Here is a 26493-nt window from a genome sequence, read left to right on the forward strand (position 1 = left end):
AGAGACACACCAACCACAGCAGGATCCTGTGAAGGAATCAATATATAGACCCTGACCAGAAGCACTGGTCAGTCTTACTTGATCAACTTCCCAAGACTCGATCCAAAGCTGAATCATGCTGAGCATGCATTTTATCCCTGGTCTCCATTGAAGGTTACTAAAACTAAACAAATTAAGGGTCATTTCTATCCTACGGCATCTCAGCATTACTTCTACGGGGGTGGAAAGACACTGTAAGTCAAGGTTCCTGCAGGTAAAAGTATCCTGATATCTTTTCTGGAAGTCTGAGATTATTGTGCACATCTGCTTCATCAGCTTCCTTCTGAGCATTAAAACTCAATTCAGTTGGCCTCTCTGGGACAATTTTAGCAGCACAAGTGGAGATTTAGAGCTCTCAGCTAAAGTAACTACTGGCACAGAGGAAAGCACAGGAAACAAGCAGCTGAGCATACACACAAGCAGCAGTGTATCTTCACCAAATAGCCTGGAAGGGACAGGAGACCTAAACGTGAAAAAGGAATGAGTGCTATTTGCAGGCATTAACATTTCTGTGAGCCACAGGCCTGATCTTTGAAGGTCCAGCTTTAACAGTACACAAGCCCACTTTCCTATTGCTCCAAGCAACTGGAAACTAGATACAAAGAGCACAGTAAAGGAGACTGAGCTCCCCAGCCCTGCACAAACCCACCAATTCCAAGCTCTGCAAATCCTGATCTACTCAACTGCTTGTACCACTTTGGTCAGGACGGATAAGATACCTGTCAAGGCAAAGTTATGCAGAATCACAGCTCATTAAGAGCTCCTTTTGATGCAAAGTTTTAACCCCCTCACCTTAGCTACACTCAACACTCATCATGCAGCAACTGCTAGAGACACCCAAACAACCACCCTCCTTTGGACAGTCTCCAAGCTCCTTGCACTACTGTGAAAAGTAGTAGTAAGCATATATGATTGATCTGAATTAGTTTTTGCGATTCATAAAGCAGATGAACAATTTCTTCATCAACACAACCAAATAATTCAGCACTGCTTGATAGAGGCATGGACATGTGGTAGTGATAGGACAAGAGGTAATGGGTTTAAGCTGAAGGAGGGTCGATTTAGATTAGATGTTAGAAAGAAATTAAATTACTGTTCGAGTAGTGAGGCACTGGCACAGGTTGCCCAGAGAGGTTGTGGAGGCCCCATCCCTGGCAGTGTTTAAGGCCAGGTTGGATGGGGCTTTGGGCAACGTGGTCTAGTGGAAGGTGTCCCTGCCCGCAGCAGGGGAGTGGTACTAGATGATCTTTGAGGTCCCTTCCAACCCAAACCATTCTATGATTCTATGATGTGTTCAATTTAAATCCAAACCCTTCCCTAGAAACTTATGTGAAGATAATCTGCTCTGGGAATTGATTTTACAATTTGTAAGCTTAGTCCTTGCAGACTGAGCCATTCTGGATTTGCCATCACAGGGGAGGCTTCTCCTTTCACCTCTAAATAGGAGCAGTCCTTGGCCTGGATGCTGCAAGGGATTACTTCAAGTTGCCCAATGCCACTCCCTTTCTTTGCTTTCTCAGAGAGATAAATGGTTTAGAGGAAGAACACAGACATTTGCAAAAGAACTCAAGTTTTTTCCATCCTCCATATTAGAGGAGGCCAAGGAACTGGATTCCTCAGCACAACAGATGCCCGTTTTCTGGGCTTATCCCAAGCAAGGCTCATTTAGTCTGTTACTGTCAGCAGGTTAATTATTTTAACTGCTGTACCAGAAATGCGTACTTAGAGCTGGCTAGATAAACTCATTTAAAATAAAAAGCATATTGGCAACTGCAGCTCTTCTTGGCCTCCACTCCCTTTCCTTAATTTGATGCTGTCCATTGGAATTGCAAACTTTCAGGATACAAGCGGATGCAGAGCTGTTCGCTGAGTGCTTTGCACATAGCTGGCTGGAGATAAGCAAATTGCCATACAATGAAAGAGAGATCAATGCAACTGCACGTGGGTTCAGTTGTTTGCCTGCTGCTTTTCATAAAGAACATCAATATGTTTTCAGCCTGTTGGGTTTGAGATCTATGCCAAAAGCATTGAACTGCTCAGCTAGGAAAGATCTGCCAGAAATCCTGGGAAATAAGGAAACACCAGTATTTCCATTTAAACAAGGGTGGTAGTGGAGGGGAGGAGGAGACAGACAGACCAGACTAGAAGGTCTCAAGGTTACACAGATAGCATTGAAGAGCAGGAAATTGAATCAGGATATGTCCTGTTCCAGACAAGGTCCCCAACCTCGCCAACACCTCCCAGAAGCACAGTCCTAGTAGCCCCAAGGTGTATACAGCCAGCTTAAGTATGAAAAGGTCTTGAGCTTTGAACCATTCAGCCATTAGCTAGAAGAACACACCATCTTGATCAAGCCAGTGCTTTCTAGGAAGACAGGATAGTGATCCTCAATTGACCTTGATGCCCCCCATGATATTGCAGTAAATGTGTATTACTATGCTATTTGTTGGCCTTGTCCACACCAGAGAACCAGTAAGTACACTTAAGTAAACTTTAACCTTGCTGTTTTGAGTGCCAAAAGCTGTGAAAATACATCCTAAAGGACCTCAGCAGAGTCTGACCTTACAAGCACCCCAGCTCCCAAGTAGTCTCACCCATACTGCAACAGAGCTCACAAAACTACATCTTCCTCCTGGTTAGATCAGTCCACCTACAACTGCTGCGACCATATCTGCAGTGTAACTGAGAGTCCCATCAAGAGCATTTACTGGGAAGCAACCCAGACCTTTGCAGCGGGGCATCAGCTGTGGATTCACAAGAGCCCTTCACAAGCACGGCTTTAACCAGGAGCAGCATTCCTAACTGTAAAAATAGTAGCTAAACTGGTAAAGCTGGAAGGGGGGGATCTGTGGAGCATGACGTGCATCACAGGGGTAGCTCTAGCAGAAAGCATATAGGGACTCCAGACACTTTATCTGCAGTGTTCTCCTCCCAGTCAGGCTGGAAGCCATTCTCCAATATGAGATGAGGATACAACTGACTAATCTACCCCTCACAGACACTTATAATAAACCATCTTGACAACTGTTGAGAAGATCTCGACCCTTTTCACATCCCCTTGTGTTTCAAAAATAATATGCTGTCATTAACCCTAGAAGGAGACCAAGGAAAAGCAATCTTGGGAGAACCCTCTGAAGCATCAGAGCAAATGAGAGCAATACTCACCATTTTAGGAGGAGCCAGGACTAATATCACAAATCTCACTTCGCAGGAGTTTTCACCCCAATTCTGAGGCCTCTCCAGGCGGCTGATGCAAACGTGACGTCGCTGAAGGGACTTTATAGTGCAACTGTCAAAGAAGATGGCATCGTTATACTTGGCGCTATGACACACAGCATGCTCTCTGCTGGTGCGCAAGGCTTACAAACACACATTTCAGCTTTGAGAAATACAAAGTGGTGTTGGTTGTGAAAGGCTCACTTGTGAAGTCTTAAACAGTGACTAAGTTACTGTTAGCCCAATTCCACTAGCTTTTTTGTAGACTTTGAACATCCATGTTCTTATGGGAAATAACTTTCAAGATTAAGGTATATTCTTCCTCTTCCCCCACCTGCTTTTTAACAGCCAAGAATTCTAAAGACAGAGAATGCAACATACCTAGTACTTGCAGTGCTACAGAAGCTTCTACAAAGAAAACTCTTAGAAAAAACCTAACACCTACATTACCAGAGAGCAGTTTACACTTCATTTCACCTAATCTCCTAAAGCATTTTTGGAAACATGAAGGTAAGATGCCAAACCAACATATTCCCACTTTTGCCTTGGGCAGATCTCTGATTGACTAGCTTTCCCTGTTTGCTCTCAGCTGTTATTTTTCCCCTTTCTGGTACAGGTGTGTTACAGAAACCAAGCTGACATCCCTGCTCAAGATCTAGAGAGGCTGTAGCAGGCAGGATTACTGCTCAGAGGGAAATCCTTGGCTGCAATCCAGCCAGCCCTGCTGGGCACATGATGGCTGTTTCACTCCCATAACAAAGACTAGCAACAAGGTCTTTGAAATAAACAGAGATCACCTGTGGAAGCCATGAAGGACCAGGTCTGTCTCCACCCCAGGATATTTAAACAGAGCTGTGATCTGAGTAGCCAATAATTACTTCCTGCTGGAAAATTCTGACAAAGTGGCTTGGTGCAGTTGCACCAGTTAACACCAGCCTGGACCGCACATCTCCTGTTCCCATTAAAGCCACCTATTACTCTCAACTCTTCTGAAAAGCACTGATTAGATACATACATAGGTTTTGCCTATTGGCACTGAAAGAAGTATGGAAGTTTGTTTTCCTGCCTCAGAGAGATGACTTTTTTTTTTTCTGGTTCAAAGTAACTTAAGAGTGCTTACTCCCTTTTATTCATCTAGCAAGTGTCTATCACAGTCCTCAAATCATCTCCCCTTTAACTTCTCTTCCACAATCCTAGCCCATTTCTTTCCTTTTAACACGTATTCTCACACCCATGCACCCTGAAGCTTGTTCCAGTAATGCTCCTGAAAATCTTTGGCTGAAGATGTACTAGTCAGGAGCACATTATATTTTCTATTAAGTTCTTAATAACTTGCATACAAGTCACACCACTAAGTATTTTCTAACCAAGTTTGACTTCCTGATCACAGAATGGAAGCAGCCTACTTACACAAATTAATCTAATAAAGGCACTTGTCCGAGAGCAACCAAACAGCTTAATTAGAACAATATAGGTCATGAGTAAGATTACAGTATTTCATTTATTTCCTAACACCCCTCCATCACAGTCCTTTGTCCTTTTTCTGCTCCAATCAGCCTTGGAAGGGAGAAAGATCAAGGTAGGACCTAAGGTTAGGAATAAATCTCTTCTAAAGTAATTGAAAATAGAGTGCAAGCTATCTTCTCACCTAAACCCATAGTTTAGATCTGCAACAATCTTTGTCCTAGAACAGGGGGGAATGGCCTGAAGCTGCAGGAGGGGAGATGGAGATGGGATGGGAGGCAGAAATCCTTCCCTGTGAGGGTGCTGAGGCCCTGGCCCAGGTTGCCCAGAGAAGCTGTGGCTGCCCCTGGCAGTGTTCAAGGCCAGGTTGGATGGGGCTTTGGGCAACCTGGGCTAGGGGAGGGTGTCCCTGCCCATGGCAGGGGGGTGGCACTGGATGGGCTGTGAGGTCCCTGCCCACCCAAACCATTCTATGACTCTTCCCTCCCAAGGGATCAAATGAGCACAGACAACACTGGTTTTCACAAACAAATCAAAGCCCTTGGTAGCAATCCTGCTGTAGCTGGACAGCATACAAGTCTCCTTGTGTCACAATTCAGGAAGCCAATGGGGAAGACACATGAATTCCAGGCTTTATACTAACTGGAGAACCTTCAAATAGTCCAACACCTTCAGTTGTTGACCAGTTCAGGTAGACAGGGAGACAACAGTGAATTATCAAAAGTGACCCTTTATTTCATGTTCTATTATCAGTATTTTCATACCTCAGATGTTGAGCTCACCGATTGTTTTGAAAAGAAAGGCTTTCTGGGGATTTTGAACATCATTTCTACTTCAGAGATGACCAGAAGCAGGTATCAGACACCTATTGCTCACAGAGCTGTGCTAATGCTTTCCACACATCATCTCTTTCCTACTATGTCTATCGGGCAGTACCTGACCTAGCAAGAACTACTGAAATACAAAGCATGACCAGAAAAGACTTATTACAGGGCAAGGGCTGATCACACCAGCACACACCCTGGTGCCTGAAGTTGGGGAGGATACCAAGGCATGCACATGAACATAAGTTTATACATGTTGTGGAGGTATGAGTTACCAGCCACCTCTCAGCAATGCTGCTCAGCAGTACCTGCTTGCCTGCTCCCACCCTATTTGAGTAAATCCAAGAACTGAAACCTCACAAAACCATCAGAATTTCAGCTTGCTCCTACCCCAGGCAGTAAAGTCAAGGTGCTGGAGTCCTGTTCCCCTAGCTACAATATGTGAAGTCATGTAGCAACATAGCAAGTTATTTGGAAAAACCTATTATATAGTGCAATAATTAAACAAGTCACATGTTGCTCTGTAGCTAGCTTTCTCCCTGAAATGACAGGGTTATGTTTCAGCTCCAGTGCCAGTTCACAGGGCCACAACATCACTTGAGATCAAGAGCTTCTTGGGCATGGAAGGGAAAACTTGACTCTAAAAGGCTGCTCTTTATTGGATCACTTTCACATAAAAGCTAATTTTCCTGGCAGCCATGCCAAAACCTTGTGTTTCTCTAAATCAGAAGTCCACTGTTTCCTTACCTCGAGGGACTGGGAAAGTGTGCAACAAAAGGATCTCACAGCACTTTGGCAGTACTGGAAGATTTAGCAACCTGAGCACACTCACAAGACACCAAGAAATGCACTGTCATCATTACCCATTGTTATCTGAAATAGTATTATCCACAGTGCTGAGTTCAGGACTTCTCACTTATGACAGAGTTTCTTCTGATTCTTCTGTAAAGAGCTCTATTGACACCAGCACATGCATCTGAATCCCAGTATCACCTACACCAGTAAAACTGAGCATGGACCACTGAAGAATTTCCAACTTAATTTAAATCAATGTACGGATACAATTTAAGTCAACAGAATCATTTAGGTTGGAAAAGACCCTTAAGATCACCAAGTCCAATTGTTACCCTAGCACTGCCAAGCTCACCACTAAACCATATCCCTAAGCACCAGATCTACACCTCTTTTAAATCCCCCCAGGGATGCGGACTCCACCACTTCCCTGGGCAGCCTGTTCCAGGGACTGACAACCCTTTCAGTCAAGAAGTTTCTCCTAATATCCAATCTAAACCTCCCCTGGCACAACTGGAGGCTGTTTCCTCTTGTCCTATCAACTTGTTACTTGGGAGAAGAGACCAACCCCCACCTGGCTACACCCTCCTTTCAGGGAGTTGTAGAGAGCCATCAGGTCTCCCCCTCAGCCTCCTGTTCCCCAGGCTAAACAACCCCAGGTCCCTCAGCCGCTCCTCGTCAGACTTGTGCTCCAGACCCTGCACCACTTGGTTGCCCTTCTCTGGACACGTTCCAGCACCTCAATGTCCTTCTTGTAGCGAGGGGCCCAAAACTGAACACAGCACTCAAGGTGTGGCCTCACCAGTGCCGAGTACAGGGGGACAATCACCACCCTGGTCCTGCTGGCTGCACTGTTTCTGATACAAGCCAGGAATGCTGTTGGCCTTCTTGGCCACCTGGGCTGTTGACCAACATCCCCAGGTCCTTTTCTGATGGGCAGCTTTTCAGCCACTCTTCCCCAAGCCTGTAGCATTGCCTGGGGTTGTTGTGACCCAAAGTGCAGGACCTGGTACTGAGCCTTGTTGAACCTCATATAACTGTCCTTGGCCCATAGATCCAGCCTGTCCAGATCCCCCTCTCGAGCCTTCCTACTCTCAAGCAGATTGACACTCCTGCCCAGCTAGGTGTCATCTGCAAACTTACTGAGGGTGCACTCGATCCCCACATCCAGATCATTAATAAAGATACTAAAGAGAACTGGCCCCAATACTGAGCCCTGGGGAACATCGCTTGTGACTGGCCGCCAAGTGGCTTTAACTCCATTCACCACAACTCTTTGGGTCCGGCCATCCAGCCAGTTCTTTACCCAGCGAAGCATATGCCCATCCAAGCAATGAGCAGCCAGTTTCTCCAGGGGAATGTTGTGGGAAACTGTGTCAAGGGCTTTAGTAAAGTCCAGGTACACAACATCCACAGCCTTTCCCTCATCCACCTTGTGGGTTACCTTGTCATAGCAGGAGATCAGGTTGGTCAAGCAGGACCTGCCTTTCATGAACCCATGCTGACTTGGCCTGATCACCTCATCTTGTACCTGCCAAATAATACCTCAACAAATCGGGCTGAGTTGGTTTAGTGAGGGTAAACTAGATTTAAGCAGGTGCCACAGAGCAGGTCTGATACACCAGAGCACTCCTGCATGGAAGGGAAAAACAGTGCCTTTGTGCAGAATGCAGCCTCATCTGCACTGAGCCTAGCCTCACACTGTTATATCTGTTTATTTGGGGAAAAAACACTGGTGTCTCACTACTTATAGTGCAAGGCCAATCACTTCTGCCCATGCATCATTCAGCATTTTTCTCTTCAAATTTAAGCCATTATTTAGCTGACTCCAATCCTATTCCCTGGTATAGCACAGCTCCCACTTCTGTTTTGATTCCAGAATCTAGATACAAATAAAATACAAAACTGCAGCCCCTACTAGACTTGTGCAAATATTTGTAAAGGGCAAAAAACATTATTTGGTTCACATGGAGAAATCCCAAGTTATGCAAGACTGCAGGTAAAACTCAACTAGTTCAGGCCAAGAGGAGAGCCACTTCCAAAATGAAGCAACTTTTTTTCCAAGTAGCACTTAAATTCCCACTGAGGAAAAAAAGTTCTGAAGGCTAAATAGCCAAACCCCCCAAAAATCTGAGAACTAGTAAGACATTTTCAGCTGATTCTAAATCAAGTCTGGTTTGGCCAAAGCCTCCAAGTTCCCTTTTGGTTTGAGTTGAGCTAAATTTGATTCTCCTTTGGTTTGGCCAACAAGCTGAAAAAAAGAAATAAACCTATTTTCACCCAGTATTAGTTACATAGGGAAACACTGGGCTATGATTTAATGAGATGCCAGGTTGTGTTCTCAGCAATTTTATCTTGATCCTCCAATAACTGAGCTCATAAAAAGGGCATTTAAATTACAGCACACATCCCTGCTTTGCTGTCCTCTCTTTCCAGGCTGCATATCTAGCGGCATTGAGCATGGCACTCAGATGGTGAGAACTGGCAACGTTCCACCAGAATCACTGATACACCGAGTCACACACGCCACAGGTCTGCCCCACGCCCAAGATGTTATCAGAGTAATAACACATTTCTCAAACAAATCATAAAAAGGGTCAAACTATGGAGACCCAAGAGAAACAGAAACCCTCTTTAAACAGGGCAAGAAAGGAAGTTAATTCAGAAACAAATTATCCCCTGCAGTAAGAAAAAGTGCCCAGAAGAGGTAATCAGCTAGCCAGCCTTTTCCTGTCCCAATGCAGAACAATGACACTTGTTCTCATCCACTGCAAATAAATCTTCCTCTGCAGAGCAGCACTAGGCACAAGCTTTCAGAAACCAGAATTTGCAAGTGAGAAATTAAACTGTGACCAGCAAGCCAGCTCACCTGCAGCTTGGCACAGGGTTGTTTTGGCAACAAAGTCACTCCAAGTTGGCTATCGTTTTGGACTGGTAAATGCACTTTGCTGGGCTCCAGAAAGACCCATCCTCTCTAGCAGTTAATCTCTCTAGTAGAAAGTTTTTCCTACAGGTCAATGCATAAGGAGAGCCCTCCTCCTCCCTGTACACATGCTGCAGGCACCACAAGTCATCCTTCTCTCCAACAGATCTCCTTTGGGACCCAAATTCCTAAGCATATAGCCTAGGGGAATTCCATTCATTCAGCTCAGGGAGCATTTGTTCAATAACCCACACAGCTGGTGTTTCTCTTAGGAGGATATCAAGGAGAGAGATCCACCAGCAGTCAATTAACAGTTACTTTAACATCCTTGGCATTAGGTATCCTTCACTTTAAGGGAAAAAAGAAAATTAAAGTAGCTATTTGCATCTCCAGCCTTCCCTGGGCTTTTTGAGCCACAAAGCTGTGCAACACCAGAACCAATAGCTCTCACAGGGGCTCCTTCCCCACCTTTCCTGATCCAGACTTGCAAAACATCCAGTTTACCCTCTCCAGACTCTGGATCATGGTGGGTCTAGCTAGTTCCTGGGGAACTCCTAGCACCCTCCAGACAGTACATCTACCTGCTGCAGTCATTGCATGCTGGAGGGCTACCAAAGTACCTCCACTAAGCTCCTACTAACAGCAGAGCTTCCTCATGCTGAATAATTAAGTCTGAGGATAAGAGTTCAACACTCCCTGTTCTGGGACAGGTCTGGCTATCCCTCATCCTAAGTTCTCTAATGAAACAACCAACCAGCAGCTTCACAGTGCAGCAGCAAGAGATCTCCATGCCAGTTTGTGTCTTGCTGTGCTGGCAAATGCTATAAATGTGAGAGAGTTGTGTCCATGGTTTCTAAGGTATGAGATCACGTCCTGGAGTGATGACGCAAATCTGTAACTCTGAAGATTTGCTTTCTAGTTAGAAAACAATCATGTACACAAATACTTAGCAACCTTCATTCTTCTAGAGCCAAAGATTGCTGGTTAGTGGGGCATGCAGTATTGCGCCACACTTCGCTACACAGAATGTTGATTAATGAGTCTCAAGGTTTCCATAGGCTTATGTACCCTCATATGGCTTCAGCAAGATCAGGTTTTGCACATTTTTGACCAAAAAGCCGTAAAGCCTATTGTTAATTAGAAGCCAGTTGTTTTCCTGAACTTCAGTGGAACATTCAAACCTTGAGATCTTCAATTCCCCAGTGGTTTGTTCTGGCATGTGGCTATAGCCCAGATCCATATGGTACATCTGACCTTTGCTGGAGGTTCAATAGACCTGAAACTGTCAGAAAAGCACCAATTCCAACAGAAGCTGAATAGCTGTTTCACCCTAGGTTTTCTGCACTGCAGTTATCTTAAAGGTTCTTCCCACTCATACAGAAAATTTTTTCATCAATAAATTCCTTTTACTTCAGAGTGTTGGAAGTTGTTTTGCAGTCTGACTTCAAGAAAAACGTAAGATCTAAAAATATGGTTCACAATCTGTTGCACAATAGCTACAGCAGAAATACAGTGCAATAATTAGATAATTATAGTTAATAACTCATCACTGCTTTCCCACCACTTTCTTCTTCTCCCTCTTCAGCGTAACAAAAGGAAGAAACAAGGAAAGTTTTGCACAAGACACCTTCAGGCTGTAAGCTTATTTTTCACATCATGTCTTGTCATGGAAGCTGCTATTACTTGCATGGATGCATTTAAAGCTTTGGCACACTTTCTACAGAAAGGCTTAACGTACCCTTTTCAGCTTCATGTATATAATCACAGCATTTGTATCATGACCTCTAGAAATGCTTTGTTATTAAGTCAACGGCCTCCAAAGCCCTCCACAGAACCATGTCACATGCCATGGTAGCAACTTCTACTCTCCCCAGAGTAGGATGTACATATCCTTATTGCCGTTATCCTACCTATGGCATCCAAAAGGGAGAAAACTGCTCAAAAGCCTTCTTGGTTGTTCAGTACAGAGAGACCACTTTACAGTATGAACTCATTTTCTTCTTTGTGCAAGCTGCTCTGTATAAGCCTGATATGAGTAGAACTTAAAGTAACACATGCAGCACAGACATTATCCAGTTCACCTATTTCACAGAACAGAGCTCTGATATGCAGTAGTTTCCTTTCTACAGAGACACCACATGTTTATCTTTCATAAGAGATTAGAAAGAAGGAGGAGGGGTTGTTTGTTGTTGGGTTTTATAAGGTTTTTTAGTTTGTTTCTTTTAAATCATCTATTTCCAAGGCAGAATACTCTACATTTTTTCCAGCCATAAGCAGAGGGGAAGAAGAACTGCTAGTAGGAGAGCTATTGTCCTAGCAAACTGGCTGTGAAGGCTAAAATACATGCTTCCACTCCCCAAGCCTTTAGGCACCTATCCAACATATCCTAGTAATTTCTCTGGGAATTAACATATTTCTTGACAACTTGACTTAGAGACTGCATATACGTAAAGCAGCAGACAGAAGTCAAATCGAATTGCTTTGGTTGGCTCAGTGACTCTGGTTCTGGCATTCCTCTGTGAAGGGACAGTTTGGCTCGCACAAATTGCTTGAACTTTGAGACTGTAATTGCAAAACTCAGTTTTGGTCAAATGGAAACTGGGGTGAAGCCACCATGTCTCATAAATCCCAGGTGACAAATTCCTTACTGTCTTAACAGTCTGTTCCAATGTTCGACAGTGTTGACAATTAATCAGTGTCTGAATTAATTGTCGAAGTAATCAGTGTCTAAACAGTGTCGGAATTTCTGACTTCAATTTTCAGTTACAAAGTTTAGATGTTTTCATCAAGGGACTCAAGAAATCTTTTGGTACAAGATCCCAGACTTTGACAGGCAAAGTAGTCCATGAACCAGTTTGCTGGTCCCTTTCAGAAGTTCCTCTCATTAACATTTCTCAGTAATTAGCATTTTCTGGCTCAGATAGTTTTTTGGCATTTTTAGCTTGTTAACACCAGATTTCGATAACATCTAAGAGCTTAATGTCCTGTAGAGACCGTGGTCATCTCTGCCCAGGCTGCTGCTTGTCCATTTGCAAAGCAGAGCAGCCCAGTGCTGAGACTGAGATCCCACAAGCCATCTTGACCTACAAGGGCACATTCTAAACCACTATTCTTCCCAGTAGCAGGAAAAGTTACAAGTTTTGAGCAGCCAGTGGATTTTGCCAATCTAACCCAGGTACTTACATGATACAGAGCCAGGACTGCTGATACTGCACCCCTGTGACTGTCGCTGTGACCCCTTGAATTGTATCGGATAAGAGGTGAACTAGGAAAAGAAGAGGAGGGAAATGTTACACACTGCCTGTGTTTGGTTTGCAACTGCAAATAACATTTCCTTTCAAATGGAAGCCGAGTACTAATACCAAGCATACTTATTTATCTGCACAGTGGATTGATGCAAGGGTGGGGGGTGACAGAGAAAGATGGAAACATTTGTCCCAATGCTTTTGAATTCTGTCCTTAAACTATTCACAGCTTGGAAAAGCAGCTGATTTCTCCTCCCAACATCAACCTACTGCAGTATTAGATTATTAGATTAGCATTATTCAATACACACACACAGACAGGACTGGAAGAGGCATCATATTCTGACTTCCCTGCCCTCTCTCCCCCTCTTCCTAACTACTGCTCTCAGATTATTTTTATGGCATGGCTTAATTTTTCTTTATTGGCAGAAAGCCTAAATTAAAGAGATTATAAATGCGAAGCTCTAAGACAGGTAGCAAGAAGTAACCAAAGCATGAACATGCTTACTACATGCTCAGGACTTGACATATCTGTTAAACAAATTCACTGAGGCTGTGACAGTTACATTTGAGGTGCGATGTACATGTTTGTATATTCATTCCTGTTGACTCTGAAACATCATGGGTGCCTACAGAGAAACAATGCTTAGTTAAGCTTCTTTACATCTTGGGCTAAAAGATAGCGTAGTCTAAACCACTATGACATTTGCTGATAGCTTAACGTGACACATGAGCCAACAACATTGGCCAGGGCTGCCCTAATTGAGTTTCCTCAAGGAAAACAAAGCACTTCTCATCCCTTCCAGTGGGCTGGGAACAAAGCAAAGGCTCAGCCCTCCCCAACCAATTACTTGTCCAAAGTAGTCAAACTTTCCCAACCTGTGTGAATTTAGATGGAGAATCACAAGGCAAAGGAGCCATTTCTCAAGGGACACCACCAAGTGTCTTTCTGCTGAAGAGCAGACACTTGTCTGAGGATAACCACACCTAATGGGTCCAAACAGAAAAGACACTCCAGTGCTGTAGGCTTCTCACTCCAGAGAACACTGCTACGTGTCACCGTAACGAAACAGGGGCAAGACTCCACCAAAACATAAAACCTCAAGAGACATGAGATCCTTCAGCCTGGGTGACATAGAAAAATAAACCCCAGTGTCACATACAACATGCAAGTCTGGGTACCACGCAATAGTGAGCGTTGAACACACCACCAATGGATAGGATGACAACTTAACAGTAACCCACAGGCAAAAGCAAATCAAGTGTTGATTACCGTTCCCTTCTCGTGGGGTCCCTGAATCCGTGAATAAAGTGCTCATGATTTTTTCAAAGTTGCAGCTTGGCTCCATGTTCTCAGGATCCTCGGCAAAATGTTTCAGCATCTCTCGAAGAACATCATCCAAGGAGGTGGCCGTTTCATCAAGGATGATGCTGGCTCTGGCCAAGAACCCATCCAGGTCTCGGTGGGCTCTGACTTCCTCCTCAAAATTCTTTAACTTCAGGTACTGTGTTAAGAGGTCAGAGCATTAGACAGCTGTACACAATATTTAACAGCAAAGGACTAGGATCCATGTAGTTCACAAGTAGACCGTTTTGGTGAGGTTTCTGCCACCAAACCAATGATTCTGGAATCACTTTGACCATTCAGATCACATTACAGGAGAAAAGGAGCTTTGTGTTATATTATTAATGCATTGAAGACTTGCATTTTCAAGGCTTATCCTAACGGAGCCACCATAGGTGAATGCTTAGGAACCATTTACACCCTGAAACAGAAAGCAGAATTTAAAAATAGTTTTGTTGCCTAGGATAAAGCACAGAAGTTAGCCTAAGAGCAAAAATGCTTAAGGTAGCATTTCAAATCCTCTCTAGGTTTAAATAATTCAAGAAGTCTGCAGAAACATAGAAAAAGTTATCTGGAAGAAATGGACTCTAAGCTCAGCAGCATGAAAAAGTTATCAGTATGCACCTCAGTACAACCTAACCAAGTTCTTCTCAAACCATCTGCCCCCAGTGCTCCCAGTTAGGGAGTGTGAAGTGGGAGATAGGGAATGCCATCCAGCCCTTCACCTTTTTTGATACTTCCTAAATTTCTATTGTTCCCACTCCCAAGGAAGTTGTCTTCCTTTGTGCATAACATTTAGCTTTGAATCAATTAAAAAAAAGACAGCAGACAGAGGCTGAAACTGTCTCAACTCTCTGCTGGTTCCCTCCGCTGTCCCAGACTTGATGGAAGAAACAGCTATGCTGTATGACAGAACCTCAACTCCTTTCCGTATCTGTCAGCTGTGAAGTTCATTGAGTGATCGAACTACAAATGCATCGTTCCCATTTCACAGTCCTTGGCAATCCACCCACTGTTAGCGCTCACAGTATTGGTCAAGAAGGACTGACAGTCCTCTCATCTCCTCCAACAGCTTAAGATCGAGTGAGGAAGTGGGAACTGTACTTTGTTATATGGATCTTCCTTCTGACAGGAAACCAGCCAGGCTTGAATTCATGATGTTGACGAACAGATTGTCAAGATACATTTAAACCCTCAGTCTCCCTTAATCTCAGTAAGAATCAAGCTCTGAATTGCTTTTGCAAGTCTGACACCAAGCTGCCTCCACAACCAGGACCTTGGCACATTCCCCCCAAGTTATGGGACCTCCCCAGAGCCTGAGTCATGGATACCCTTCTCTCACACATACCCTCTCTACCTTTTCCATTTATAGCCTAGACACAGTGGAAAAATGCTAATATCTCACTAATTACTGTAATTATCAGAGCAACTATCAAGTTGTCAGTACACATCCATTGCAATTAGTACTGTTTTACTCTGCATCAATCACTTCTTACACAGCATCCTTGAGAAGGAGGATTCTCTGAAGGATTTCAGCTCCCACCTCCAAGGCTTTATTAGCATCTGCTCTTAAGAGAGGAGACAGTGACACAGCTACATTACAACTCCACCTAAAAGAGACCATATACGTGCAAGTGGCCAAGTCAGTCTCAAATTGTCACTGCCTGATAGCACATTAAAACACCTATTGCCATCTGTAACACTGCTGTTCATGGGGTCACCATATGACCAGCAACCACATCCCAAAGGTAATTCATTTCAGCTCGTCTGGCATGCTGAGTCCAACCTAGGATATACGTTCAAATAGCAAAGACCTAGACAGGATTTAACAAGGTGGATGGCAGAGGAGGTACCCATGGAGGTATGAGGAAGGTTAAGAACATCATGAGTCCCACAGTGCCAAGCAACTTTCAAAAAAGCAAGAGCGGCTTCGTGTCATCAACTTCTCACACGCATGACAGAAGCCACCAGAAGCGGACAGTGGCAGGAGACAGTTGAAGGATAGCTGAGGGACAGCAGAAATGAATCAAAGGCATTCAGAAGAGGGCTATTATCTGCCTACATCATCTCAATCAACACTGATCCTCTAGCGAGCTGTGCATGACAGCATCGTTTGCTTGCTACAGCAGGACAGCACTGTCAGCAGCTTACTACGAGTCATAAGGATTCAGCTCCAGCTCTGAAGAAGCTTCAGGCAATTCCTTGGGTAAATAATTTTCCATGCTGTGGTCCTGTTTTATTCTACTGCTCCTGGTCCTTTATAAGAAATAAGGGCAATACCCATCCCTATCATCACTCCCATAACATTGGGGAAGATACACACATTAAACATTGCAAGGCAACTAGCCACCGTGAAAGACTAACTACATCACTCCCCGAGACAAACCAAAATCAAATTAGTGGAAGCACTGGTACAGCAGCACCTCAGAGAGAGCTCAAACAGAACTGCTCCAGTCAGAATAGCTGCTGGTTTCAGAAGAGATTAATGATTGCTCCTTCACAAATATTTTTAGCTAGATAGTCAAGTCACACCAGGATACTTGATGCTAGAAACTGCTTAGCAAGAAACCCAAGACAGCTCAGCCCCCTCCGACTTCAGGTAGGTCTCCTGGTCAGTCACCCACTCTACCTGTGCAAAAAAGAGCTTTCAACACTCAATGTGGCCCAAAATGCAACTTCTCTGCTGGATGGCTGCTCTGGAGGCTAACTCCACTTACAGACACTGCAAGAATCTTATATGAAGGGGTGTCCAAAAAGCATGTTGTCCCAAGCAGAGCTCTACCTGTGCTGTTGCTATGGTCACTCGGGCCAATTCCCACAGAAACACACTGCAATGGTGATTAAATATTTCAAACCATGTCAAGGAGCTTCTCCTTATTTATGCCTACCAAGTGCTGTGCTAGATAGCAACTTGCCCAAGACACAGATTGCCCTTCCAGCACTCCTGATAGGGCACAAGAACTACGGGCTACCACCAGAGACAGGGACAACCCAGCAGAGAAACACCTCCAGACAAAGCTTCCGACCTGACCACTTTTCTGCTAGCAATTTCCCCTTCCCAGACATTTGGGGCCATCTCCTCTGTGACTCAGGTCCAAATTTCCTTTGCATTTGAAGCACAAAATTTCAACTCATCCTCCCTGGAGGCAAAAAACTGGCTATAGTATCTTTTCTCAAGCCCTGCTAAAGCATGCTAGCTCTCTGGTATTTGTTGCTCAACAGCACACTAAAGTGCTCAAGCATGAACTACAGTCCAGAAAAGCAGGAATACTACAGCTCTAAAAAGGAAAAATAAAATAGAAGAGACTTATGTGTTAGCAGTTTCCAACTACTTATCAGAGGCAGATCCTGCATTTGGGCTTAGAATTTGCACTTTAAGTGATTAAGTTCTTAGGTTACTTTCAGTCAAGCGTATACAACTCAAGAGAACCTTGGCACTAGTATTAGACAAGAAAAATTATTGACAAAGATATTTCCATTCCTGAGCACAGAATAGCTTGTTTTCATTTCTATGACTTAATATCAAACAGTGTTTAATTCTTTTGGTGGTGGTTGTGTGTTTGGTTTTGGGTTTTGTTTGTTTGTTTTTAAACTTGGGGGGAAGGTTTCTTCTACTAAAGTTATTATTTTCCTCCCCCTACTAATTCAGCCTGCTGAAATACCTTTTCAAGATTTGATCTTAGAGGCCTAAAGGAAGGCAGAGTTAGAGAGCTCTTCGGGATTCCCTAAAAATCCCTGAAGGCTTTGGTACAAAGATTTAAGAACCCAAGTTACAACCTTCAATGAAGCCTGCAATATATGATTTACCAGGATCAGCAACGCTACAGCTTCATGCAGCCAGCCCACCCCTCCAACCGGCAGACAAGAGTCAAGACAACTTGAAATACCATGAGCCATACCTCACAGCCCCAAAGACCAAGACTTCATGTGGTATTAAATATCAACCTATTTCCCCCCTCTGCATACTTTCTGTATATTTTCATAGTGGGAAGTCTGTAGTAATACAGCCTATGATTTTATTTTTTTTTTGCATTTTCACCTTCTCATTACCAAGTTGCAGTCTCAAGAGCAACTGTAAACTAAGTGTTGTTTCCTAATCATCCCCTTAGACTGTGCGTTTCCAGGGAATTCACTCCTGCTGAACCTTGTGAAGGCAGATCTGATCAGCTGGAATAAACACGAAACAAAATCACAGCAGTTGTCTATTGGGTATTTCTGCTTTCAGCTCGAGAGGAGCTCAGCAGCCTGAATCTCTATGGTGTATGCTTGGATCCCTTTGCAGGCAGCTGCAGAGGAGAAAGTGATGAATTAACATGTCAAGGAATTGTCTGGGACAAAAAGCAGCAGAACAATCAGAATTACAGAGGAATTGTTTGGAGAACAAGCAGCACATGGCTTTTTAGATCTAAAGACAGACAGAGGAATTCAAAGAAAGAGGCATTAATATGCCTTCTGTTTAGGCCAGTAAAAAACATCTCCCCACCCCCACAGAATGTTTCAAGATCCTTTCCTCTACTTCTAGAGGATAAAAAAAATAAATAGATCACACAGCATCCCTCCTTACCTTCCTTGATGTGTGCAGTAACACGCAGCCAGCACTTTCATTTTCAGCTGGAAAGATGGGAAAAAAAAATAGTCAGAAGAGTGATACTATTGCAGGTACCTGACAGGCAGCAGAACAAGATGAAGTATCACTCTTGGCAGAGGATGATCTCTACAGAAAAGCAGAGACTCCATTTTTACAACATTTCCCATTTTGGAAGTGTAAACCAAGTGTAGAAGTAGCTTTTGGCATTATTTGATCAGTTGGGGTTTGTGGCATTTGTTGTTTCTTCCCCCCAGATTCCCTATGTATTTTTATTCTTCACTTCTCCCATCTCTCCCCCCCTCCACCAAAAAAAAGTTCTAACTCCTAATCCTTTAGGTAATCATTTAATCCAATGCATCATTGTTTGATAGATTGAGGCTAAGATTGCATGAGTCACACTTGTTTGGAAACCATTCTTGTCCTCATTAAAGAGTCAACAATAACACCCAGGCACTTCCAAGGAAACAGGCTGAGAGAGATCACATGCAGTGACTCGAAGATGAGCACATTAATGTCCTGTCAACTCACCACGCTGCCTCCATAAATCTAAGCGTAAAGCAACAGAGCTCTTGGGAAAGAAAAATCACTGTTTAGAGACTATTAAATGTCACTTAATATGCAGCTGAGATCCTGGGTACCCCTGTCCCTTTAAGTTCCCAGTTCAAATTTCCAAGCACTAACATTAATATTTTTTTAGGGTATGTGAAGCAATTTTTGGGGTATAAACTAAAAACAAGTAAACCCCAGTTTTTGCCACAAGCCCACTCAACACTGCTTGCATCCAAGGCAGCTTCTCTGTAGCATCACTATTACCATAGGTACTGTCTGTGCATCCTTCTCCTTAAGTCCTCATCTTCACACTCCCCAAAAACCCCACAAGACTGAGCTGCTACCAAAATTATACATCAAACATGAAGAGATTTTCATTCAAATGAGTGTAGTGACAGCATGGAAAAAACCCACCGAAGACCAAAAACTTTTCCAGAGGCCAATCTGTGGAAAACTACAGAGATGTAACACAGAGTTACAGCTGTTCAGATCAGGTTTTCGCTTCTTCTCCAGATCTGGACTTCCAAATCCTTACCCATTTCACAGGCTGACCACACACAGAGGCATTGTCAAGTCCAGCCCTGCTACTCCCCTAAAAAAATAGGTTGACTGAGGATGCAATTCACAGAAAACACCAGAACTCAAAATAAAAAAAACCCCAACAATTATTTTTTGCATGCAGAAAACTGCTTTAACCAAAACTATCCCTGATCAAACAGGAATTCAAGTCATGTCTGCGGTGGGGTTAAAAGGCTTCAACTCAAACTGGGAGCAGAGCTGACTGCAGTAGAGAAAAGGAAAAGGATTGCCTTCATCTCTCACTAAAAAGAAGATGGTTCAGAAGCTTTGGTTATGTCACCCAACTTCTTCCAAAGTTCACTTAGATGCTGTACACATGATTAAAAGCATCACTTAACTAGACAAGCCTGCTGGTGCAACGGTCCCAATTATTATGGCTTTTGACACATCTTTTGGAAAATGCAAGCTGTTTCATCTAAAAAATGCTATTTATTATTAAAAAGCAAGCACCCAAATAAACTAGAAACATCAAGCGTTTTCCCCAGGCTCTTACATTTGTAGTTCTCTAACGCTCACTTACTCAACTTACAGCCTAATTACACATGCAAAAGTATGCTGGAAGATTTAGAAGCAATAAATATTCATTGAGGAGACAACATGTTTTGTTTTTTCTGCTCTTGCAATAAGTAGTTCTAGAGAGACAAAAAAATACCCACAACCCTGAACAATAGCAAGCACACACTAAAGAGATATCTGCATATCTGCAGTCCGTCCTTACGGATGCGTGCAGACACAACAGAAAATCATGTTGTCCTTTTATCATGCAGCAACTCTTGCTTCCTCTTATCAGTTTCAAGCACATATCAATCTTCGTCGCTGACAGCTCCCTCAGGTACTCATCTTGGATGAGCACTGAGTGCTGCTTTATCAACGCAAGCAAAAACATCTAATTACATCTGTTGGACCAGGATCTTTCAAACTTCTCAAAAAAACTGTTTTGGGTACAGAGGTGATGCTTTGGAAGGCCCAGGGCCTCATTCATCATTTCATTCAAGCAACACGCCACTCAGACTTGATCCATAGGAAGGAGACAGCTGGATATGGCTATCCCAGTTCTGGGCTGTTATCTTAAAGGCCCACTGGAGTGCTATAACATTACACGGGGATAGTAGCAAATCCACTGGAACATGAAAAACAGAGAGGAAAATACACAGAGATCTTCCCAAGTGCTCTTCTGCCTGGCTTATGAACCACCCATTTACTTGCTGCAGGAGAACCCACTAGGTAGGCAGTGTGGGATAAAACCCTTCACAAGGTTGCCCATGATACATCCATCGGGAGATAGCTTGGCTAAAGCCTGCCACCCATCTTTTTCTCCTTCATGGCACTGTTAGTTATTCCCTCCAATTACGGAGGAGCTGAAGAGGTACAACACCCTTGACCATTGCACCTCCACGGAGGAGCCCTTCATGTACACAAAACAGACAAAACCAAAGATTCACCCTCTACTGACAAGGAAGAAACTATCCATCAATCAATCAATCATCAGTTATGTCTCACTACCACAAGTGATAACTAGATTTCACATGGGAATGTCAGGATTAAGCACACTTAAACAGAAAGAGGTCAGGGCCATTTAAAATTTTTCATTTTAATTTATGTGGTCCTCCTTGCTGGACAAAGCACGCTGCAAAAGTCTATTTTAGGTAAGCTAGCTAGCTACGGGCATTGTCATCTCTGTCTTCACAGTTAAAAGGAGAGCTGCCAGGGGTGGCCGACCTTATCTGTTAGGCTGTGCTCCAGGTTCTGCCCAGGGGAAAACCAAAAAGACAGCGACGCATCTCCGACATCCCCTGGCAGCCACATCAAGGCGACATGCATATCCCGAATTTCTAGGAAGCACGCACACAAGCACACAGCATTACTGAATATGCTACAAGCAACTTGCTGGGAGTTCACTTCAGTTTTAACAACGCTGACAAATTGCCAACATTAGACTTACACTGGTAGCCTCATGTTGGCACGCTCAGAGCCCTGCCTGGGCACTGTGGCATGCCTTCATTTTTTATTTCCCATCATGTGCAGAAGAACAGGATCCATCCAGGTTCTCAACATGAACAAGGAGATTTAATACTTGAAAGTGAGAAATGCAGCAGGAAACTTATTTGATACACTCCAAAGCCATTTCATCCCAGCTGCCCTTTACATAACATCCCTGATAGCAACCCAGAGACATTAAATCCCCTAACCTGCTTACCCCCCAACTCCCTGTTTAGATAATGACATCTTCGAAACAAAGACAACCCTGAAAACAAACCCATGAGAGTCATACGCCAAAGTTTAAGGCTTTTCACCTTTTGCCTTAAGGGATCTCCTTTCACTTAAGATCCCCTTTCCATCCCTTCCCCTGTATAGGTCCCCAGTGCTGCTCTTAACACCTGAGAAGACCCAAAAGTCTCTGGAGCAAAGCCACCACTGGATGCCTGCAGCATGTTTTTCTTTGGGATAAAGGAGTGGAAATTGGAAAACATGAACTTTTTGGCTGTGCAGGTGTCAGTGCACATGACTTTAGATCTACACACACTCCCCAGTGCATCTGCATAGTAAATCAGCTAATAGAGCAGAATACTACATTAGCACTTCCATGGTTTTCTCAGAAAAATATCAAGGATCAGGTATAAGTGGAAGTATTTAAAGTTGGGTTTTTTTAATTAATTAAAAAGCTATTTTATCTGGGCTTTCTTCAGGGGTCTGAGCAAATCTAAGCCTCAACCACTTGTATTGAACCACAGGGCAAGCAGCAAAACCTGTTCTGCTTTTAGAATCTGTTGCCTTAAAAAATATAAATAAAAATGCATCAGCACATGGTATGACAGGAGCTTGTTAGGAGCTGTGGAGATACCTCTAACTCATCACTGGCAGTGAGGGATTGCACAAGCAGGATATCAAGGGGATCCTTTGCTTTGCTGCCCTGCCATGGCTGTGCCTAGTCTGGACTCATCCCCAGACTTGAGTAATTTTGGTGAAATACTGTTAAATAAATAATTGTGCCCCAGCTACCCCACATTCCCACAGTAGAGTAGTGGGCTGAGCTGCAGCAGAAAACCTAAAATCAGCTGGGTTCATCCCTCTTAAACCAACACCCAGATTAAAAGGCAGGTGGAAATAAGCAACTAGCTGCCAATTTCTGGAGCAGGCAGAAGGAAAACTTCACCTGAATAATGGCACAGACATTGCAGTGGCTAGGCAGGTGAAGGACTATCACCTCACACTCCTCCTTGGCCATCGCAGAGGAATTGGAAAGAGAGGTGGACAGCACAAGATAAGAATGCTGAGCACTGCGTCACTTGTCACACCCCCCAACTCCTCAGACATACACACACTGCACAAGCAAAGTCTTTTTTTTTTTTTTTTTTTAAAAAAAGTTGCAATAGGCTTTGGCATTAAATTTTGGCCAGGGGAAAAAGGTGCAATTTTCCATGTGAACTGGAGGGACAGGGAGCTCAAAATCCTGGGGGAAGCTGACCCCAAGGTGAAACACCTAAAAGGGAGAACACTATCTTCGTGTGGAACCACCTGCACTACACCTAAACCCCCCCCAGCACCTCCCTTGCCTTCATAAGCACCACTTTGAAAACATACTCATCAGGAAATTCAGGAGGGAGGCCATCTCCCCCCCACCCCGCACGACACAATCGGTGTATCCACTTTCCATTAGAGTATAGGAAGCTTTGGGAGCCCAACATCCCACGCTGACATCAAACTGCTAAAACAGGAGTTATCAGATGGAACGCGTGGGTCAGCATTGTGCCTTGAGACATAAAAAGGACCTTGGTATTAATGTGAGGAAATGTGACTATTGTGTGCAGAATGATACCCATTCAGGCCCAGACCACTTGTCTCTGGACACTACTCTCTCTGGAATATCCTTGGCGCCAGCATCTAGCATTTCTCCTTGTCCCCTTAAAGAAAAAAGTCATCTCAGCAGGGGCTGGGCCATGAGTTAGAGCACCGTGTTTTGCTCGGAGCAGCAACGGCGGGCGTGCACGTGCGTGCCTCTGGAGTAGATTACAGGAAACTGTTGATTCTCCGTATCTAGGAATGATCAATTGTCCAGAGGGTGGAACAGGCTTTAATTTCTCATGAAGCACAAATCGTGTTCCGTTATTTCCCCCCCCACCCCCTAACAAAGCCACATCCTGCTTTCCAATTGGCTTTTTACTACCATCAGGATTCTGCCTTCTTCCCTCCAAAAACTGCTTCAGGCACCTCTCTGCAGCTAAAACCACCAGCATGAGAACCAGCTGTAAGTAGCAATGCATACTAAAAGTTGAGCAGCTATAGCTCCATGAATCCCTGATAAATTGTGCCCGAGTTCAGGAAAAAAACCTGTGCAAACCCCACTATTGCAATCTGGGGAAAGGATGAGAAGGTGAATTGTTTTAAAACCCCAAACTTCAAAAACAAGGTCCAAATTATGACAATGTTTGCCTGACTGATTTAAGGGAGCTGCCAAGCAGATAAGAACACCGTGACTGATGGCAAGGCAGTAGCCCCTCACATTTTGCAGACCCACTGCAACAAGTGAGGCTTGCATTAGCCAGTCCACCAACTTTAAGGCTCAACCTAAACCAAAATCCTGTGTTTATTTGCAGGGATTTGTTTCCAAGCATGCTGCAGATAAAGCAGCAAGCAGTTGAATCCTGTAGCTCGATGTTTCTGCAACAGGCTGAAGGGATACAGGTACGTACACCTGCAGCCCAGGCTCCAGATAGATTTATGGAAAAGTCCACATATAAAATACAAAAAAAGAGACAGTAAAATTCACATCTAGGTAGCACTAAGACAGAACAGTTAATACACCTCTAGCTAGGTGAGAGAATAGGAAAGCAGTTGTAAAGCCGTGTAAGAGCCTGCAAGCCACTACTTAACCTGGTAGCTAAGAAATAAGCAGGGCTTGTAGTACACCAGTCTGGGAAAGAGGCGCACACGCACACCCCCCCCACTGCACAAACTCACTGATGCTCCTCATCCTCTCTGGTACAAGTTCCCAGGGAACAGAGCATCAAGCTAGGTTTTCCACCTGCAGCATAGGAAAGGTAACATCCCTGCCCCTGTGATGGGGACCCCCTCTTCAACCTCAGGCAGAGGTGTCAGGAAAAAGGGATTTCATTGGGGGCTAGAATGCAGTACTGACTTCTGCAAAAATAAATGCAGCAGGGCACAGACCTAACATTTCACTTATACACGTTTATTGTGACTTAAGTACAAGTCCCAGTCTCTCTAAAATCCATCCTGATCTTCCCCCCAAAAAAGGCAGATCCCAGGTGCAAAAGCATCTAGCTTCAGATTCAGACCCACCTTCATGTTAGAGCTACTAACATTTGCTGAAAACAGAAATCTTGACACCAAAACCTAAGCTGGAAGAATGAGAGGCAGAAGAGAATTAAAGCTTTTCATCACCTACCACAAGGAAGCAATAAAATAGGCAGGAAAAAGGACCCAAGTGTCAAGACTAAGAAGCATTTTAGTGCTTGGGCATCTGCACTGATTTGGACTCAGTATTACATGCAAAAGCAGCTGGTTTTAATTAAAAATGAGAGGTCATATCTTAAACCCTAAATTTCTTCAAGCTATCCTGTTTTATACACATCTGTGCACAGAGCCCAGCATTTTATGGCAATGGTTAATTGTTGGAGTTTTATGGGCCATGCTATGTTTTGTTGGCTCAACATTTAATCCTACACAGCGATCTCTTTAAAAGAGAATTACAGGAAAGTGCATCCAATTATGCTCATAGCAAGCTGTACATCCATCATATGGAGATTAACAACTCGACAGGATGATGGCAGAGCCATCACTGCATCTGTAATTCCACTTACATTGCCTGCCAGCACCCAGCCCCTGAGGTACCAACTCATCCCCTCCCCAGAGATATTTTTGGATCTTTTAGCCCTTCACTACAGTGGGCAGCAACCTCACAATAGCTCATCAGAAACAGTCTCCAGCTTGAGAGAATTTGGACACCACGTTCAGCCAAACGACTCAACTGTGACAACCAGAACGTGCTCACAGAGACTCAGATATCAGAGCAGCTATTTATCTGTTTTCAAGTCACCTTAGAGGTTTTTCCTGCTGGACATTGAGCAAGTATTTTACATAGCAAGCGCATCTGACACTAGGGAGCAAATCAACATAAGCATCACTGCAGACCCCCCTCTGCAGAAGACAGTCCGTGCTTAGTCCCTTTCTGGCCAGGCAGCAGCTGCCCAGGCCTCACCAAGCATTGCAAAGGGCTGCATGACACAAGGGTAATAGCAAGCCCTCCTGGCACAAGGAGGCCTTTCAGGCTCAAAGGTTTCACCCAGCTTAGAGAAAGCAAGAAAGCGAGGTAGGGATGGAAAGATACCATTCCCACACTTGCTTTTCCAATGTGATAAAGAGGATCAGAAGACCATGTAGGATCCTGGAGCACTAGCTCCCTTGGGGGTTAGAAATGAGGCATTTGAAAGGGGGGGATCTTGTAATGCCTAGACAAAACCTGCTTCCCCCCCTCCCCCATTCCTGCCTTTCTTTTCATCTTGTCTTGCTGGAGACAAACCCTGCAAATGCTCAGCTCCACAGTTTTGTTCCAGGAACACAAAGTCTGAATATAAAACAAAACACCCAGAGAACAGCAGCAATGCAAGGACATTTCTGAAAAGCATTCTCTTGTGGAATTGAACAAGAAGCAGTACTCCCAGATACACCTCAGCAAGGAAAGAGTTAAACCTCATTTCTGGGGAAAAGAGCTTTGAAAGCTCCTGAAGAGGGGTTTCTTCTTCCAGCAGCTCAGGCTACTTTCATCAGCAGAAGAGCTTAAAGGGCTCATCTCAGCCACCTGAGAAGTCAGCTCTCCAGGAGGATCAGCTATGCCCTCTGCAGCCAGAGACTGACTTAGTATGTAGAAAATCAACTCTGGAAGATGCTTCAGCAAAACCACCTCTGAG

General features: G+C 44.0%; 1 protein-coding gene across 4 annotated transcripts in view; it reads right to left on the reverse strand.

The window, feature by feature from the left end:
* SLC4A11 (solute carrier family 4 member 11) overlaps nucleotides 1–26493 on the reverse strand; it is a 94827-nt gene that overhangs the window by 37671 nt on the left and 30663 nt on the right. For 3 of the 4 annotated variants that reach the window (XM_075752824.1, XM_075752827.1, XM_075752828.1), the window contains exons 4-8: nucleotides 18413–18459; nucleotides 13777–14008; nucleotides 13070–13132; nucleotides 12442–12523; nucleotides 3205–3328 (exon numbers count right to left, since the gene is read on the reverse strand). In XM_075752824.1, coding sequence (XP_075608939.1) covers nucleotides 3205–3328; nucleotides 12442–12523; nucleotides 13070–13132; nucleotides 13777–14008; nucleotides 18413–18459 — 548 coding nt within the window. The remainder of the gene's footprint in view (nucleotides 1–3204; nucleotides 3329–12441; nucleotides 12524–13069; nucleotides 13133–13776; nucleotides 14009–18412; nucleotides 18460–26493) is intronic. The other variant, XM_075752825.1, reaches the window with a different exon arrangement.

The sequence above is a fragment of the Balearica regulorum genome, chromosome 4, assembly GCF_011004875.1.
Source record: "Balearica regulorum gibbericeps isolate bBalReg1 chromosome 4, bBalReg1.pri, whole genome shotgun sequence".
Taxonomy (NCBI): Eukaryota; Metazoa; Chordata; class Aves; order Gruiformes; family Gruidae; genus Balearica; species Balearica regulorum.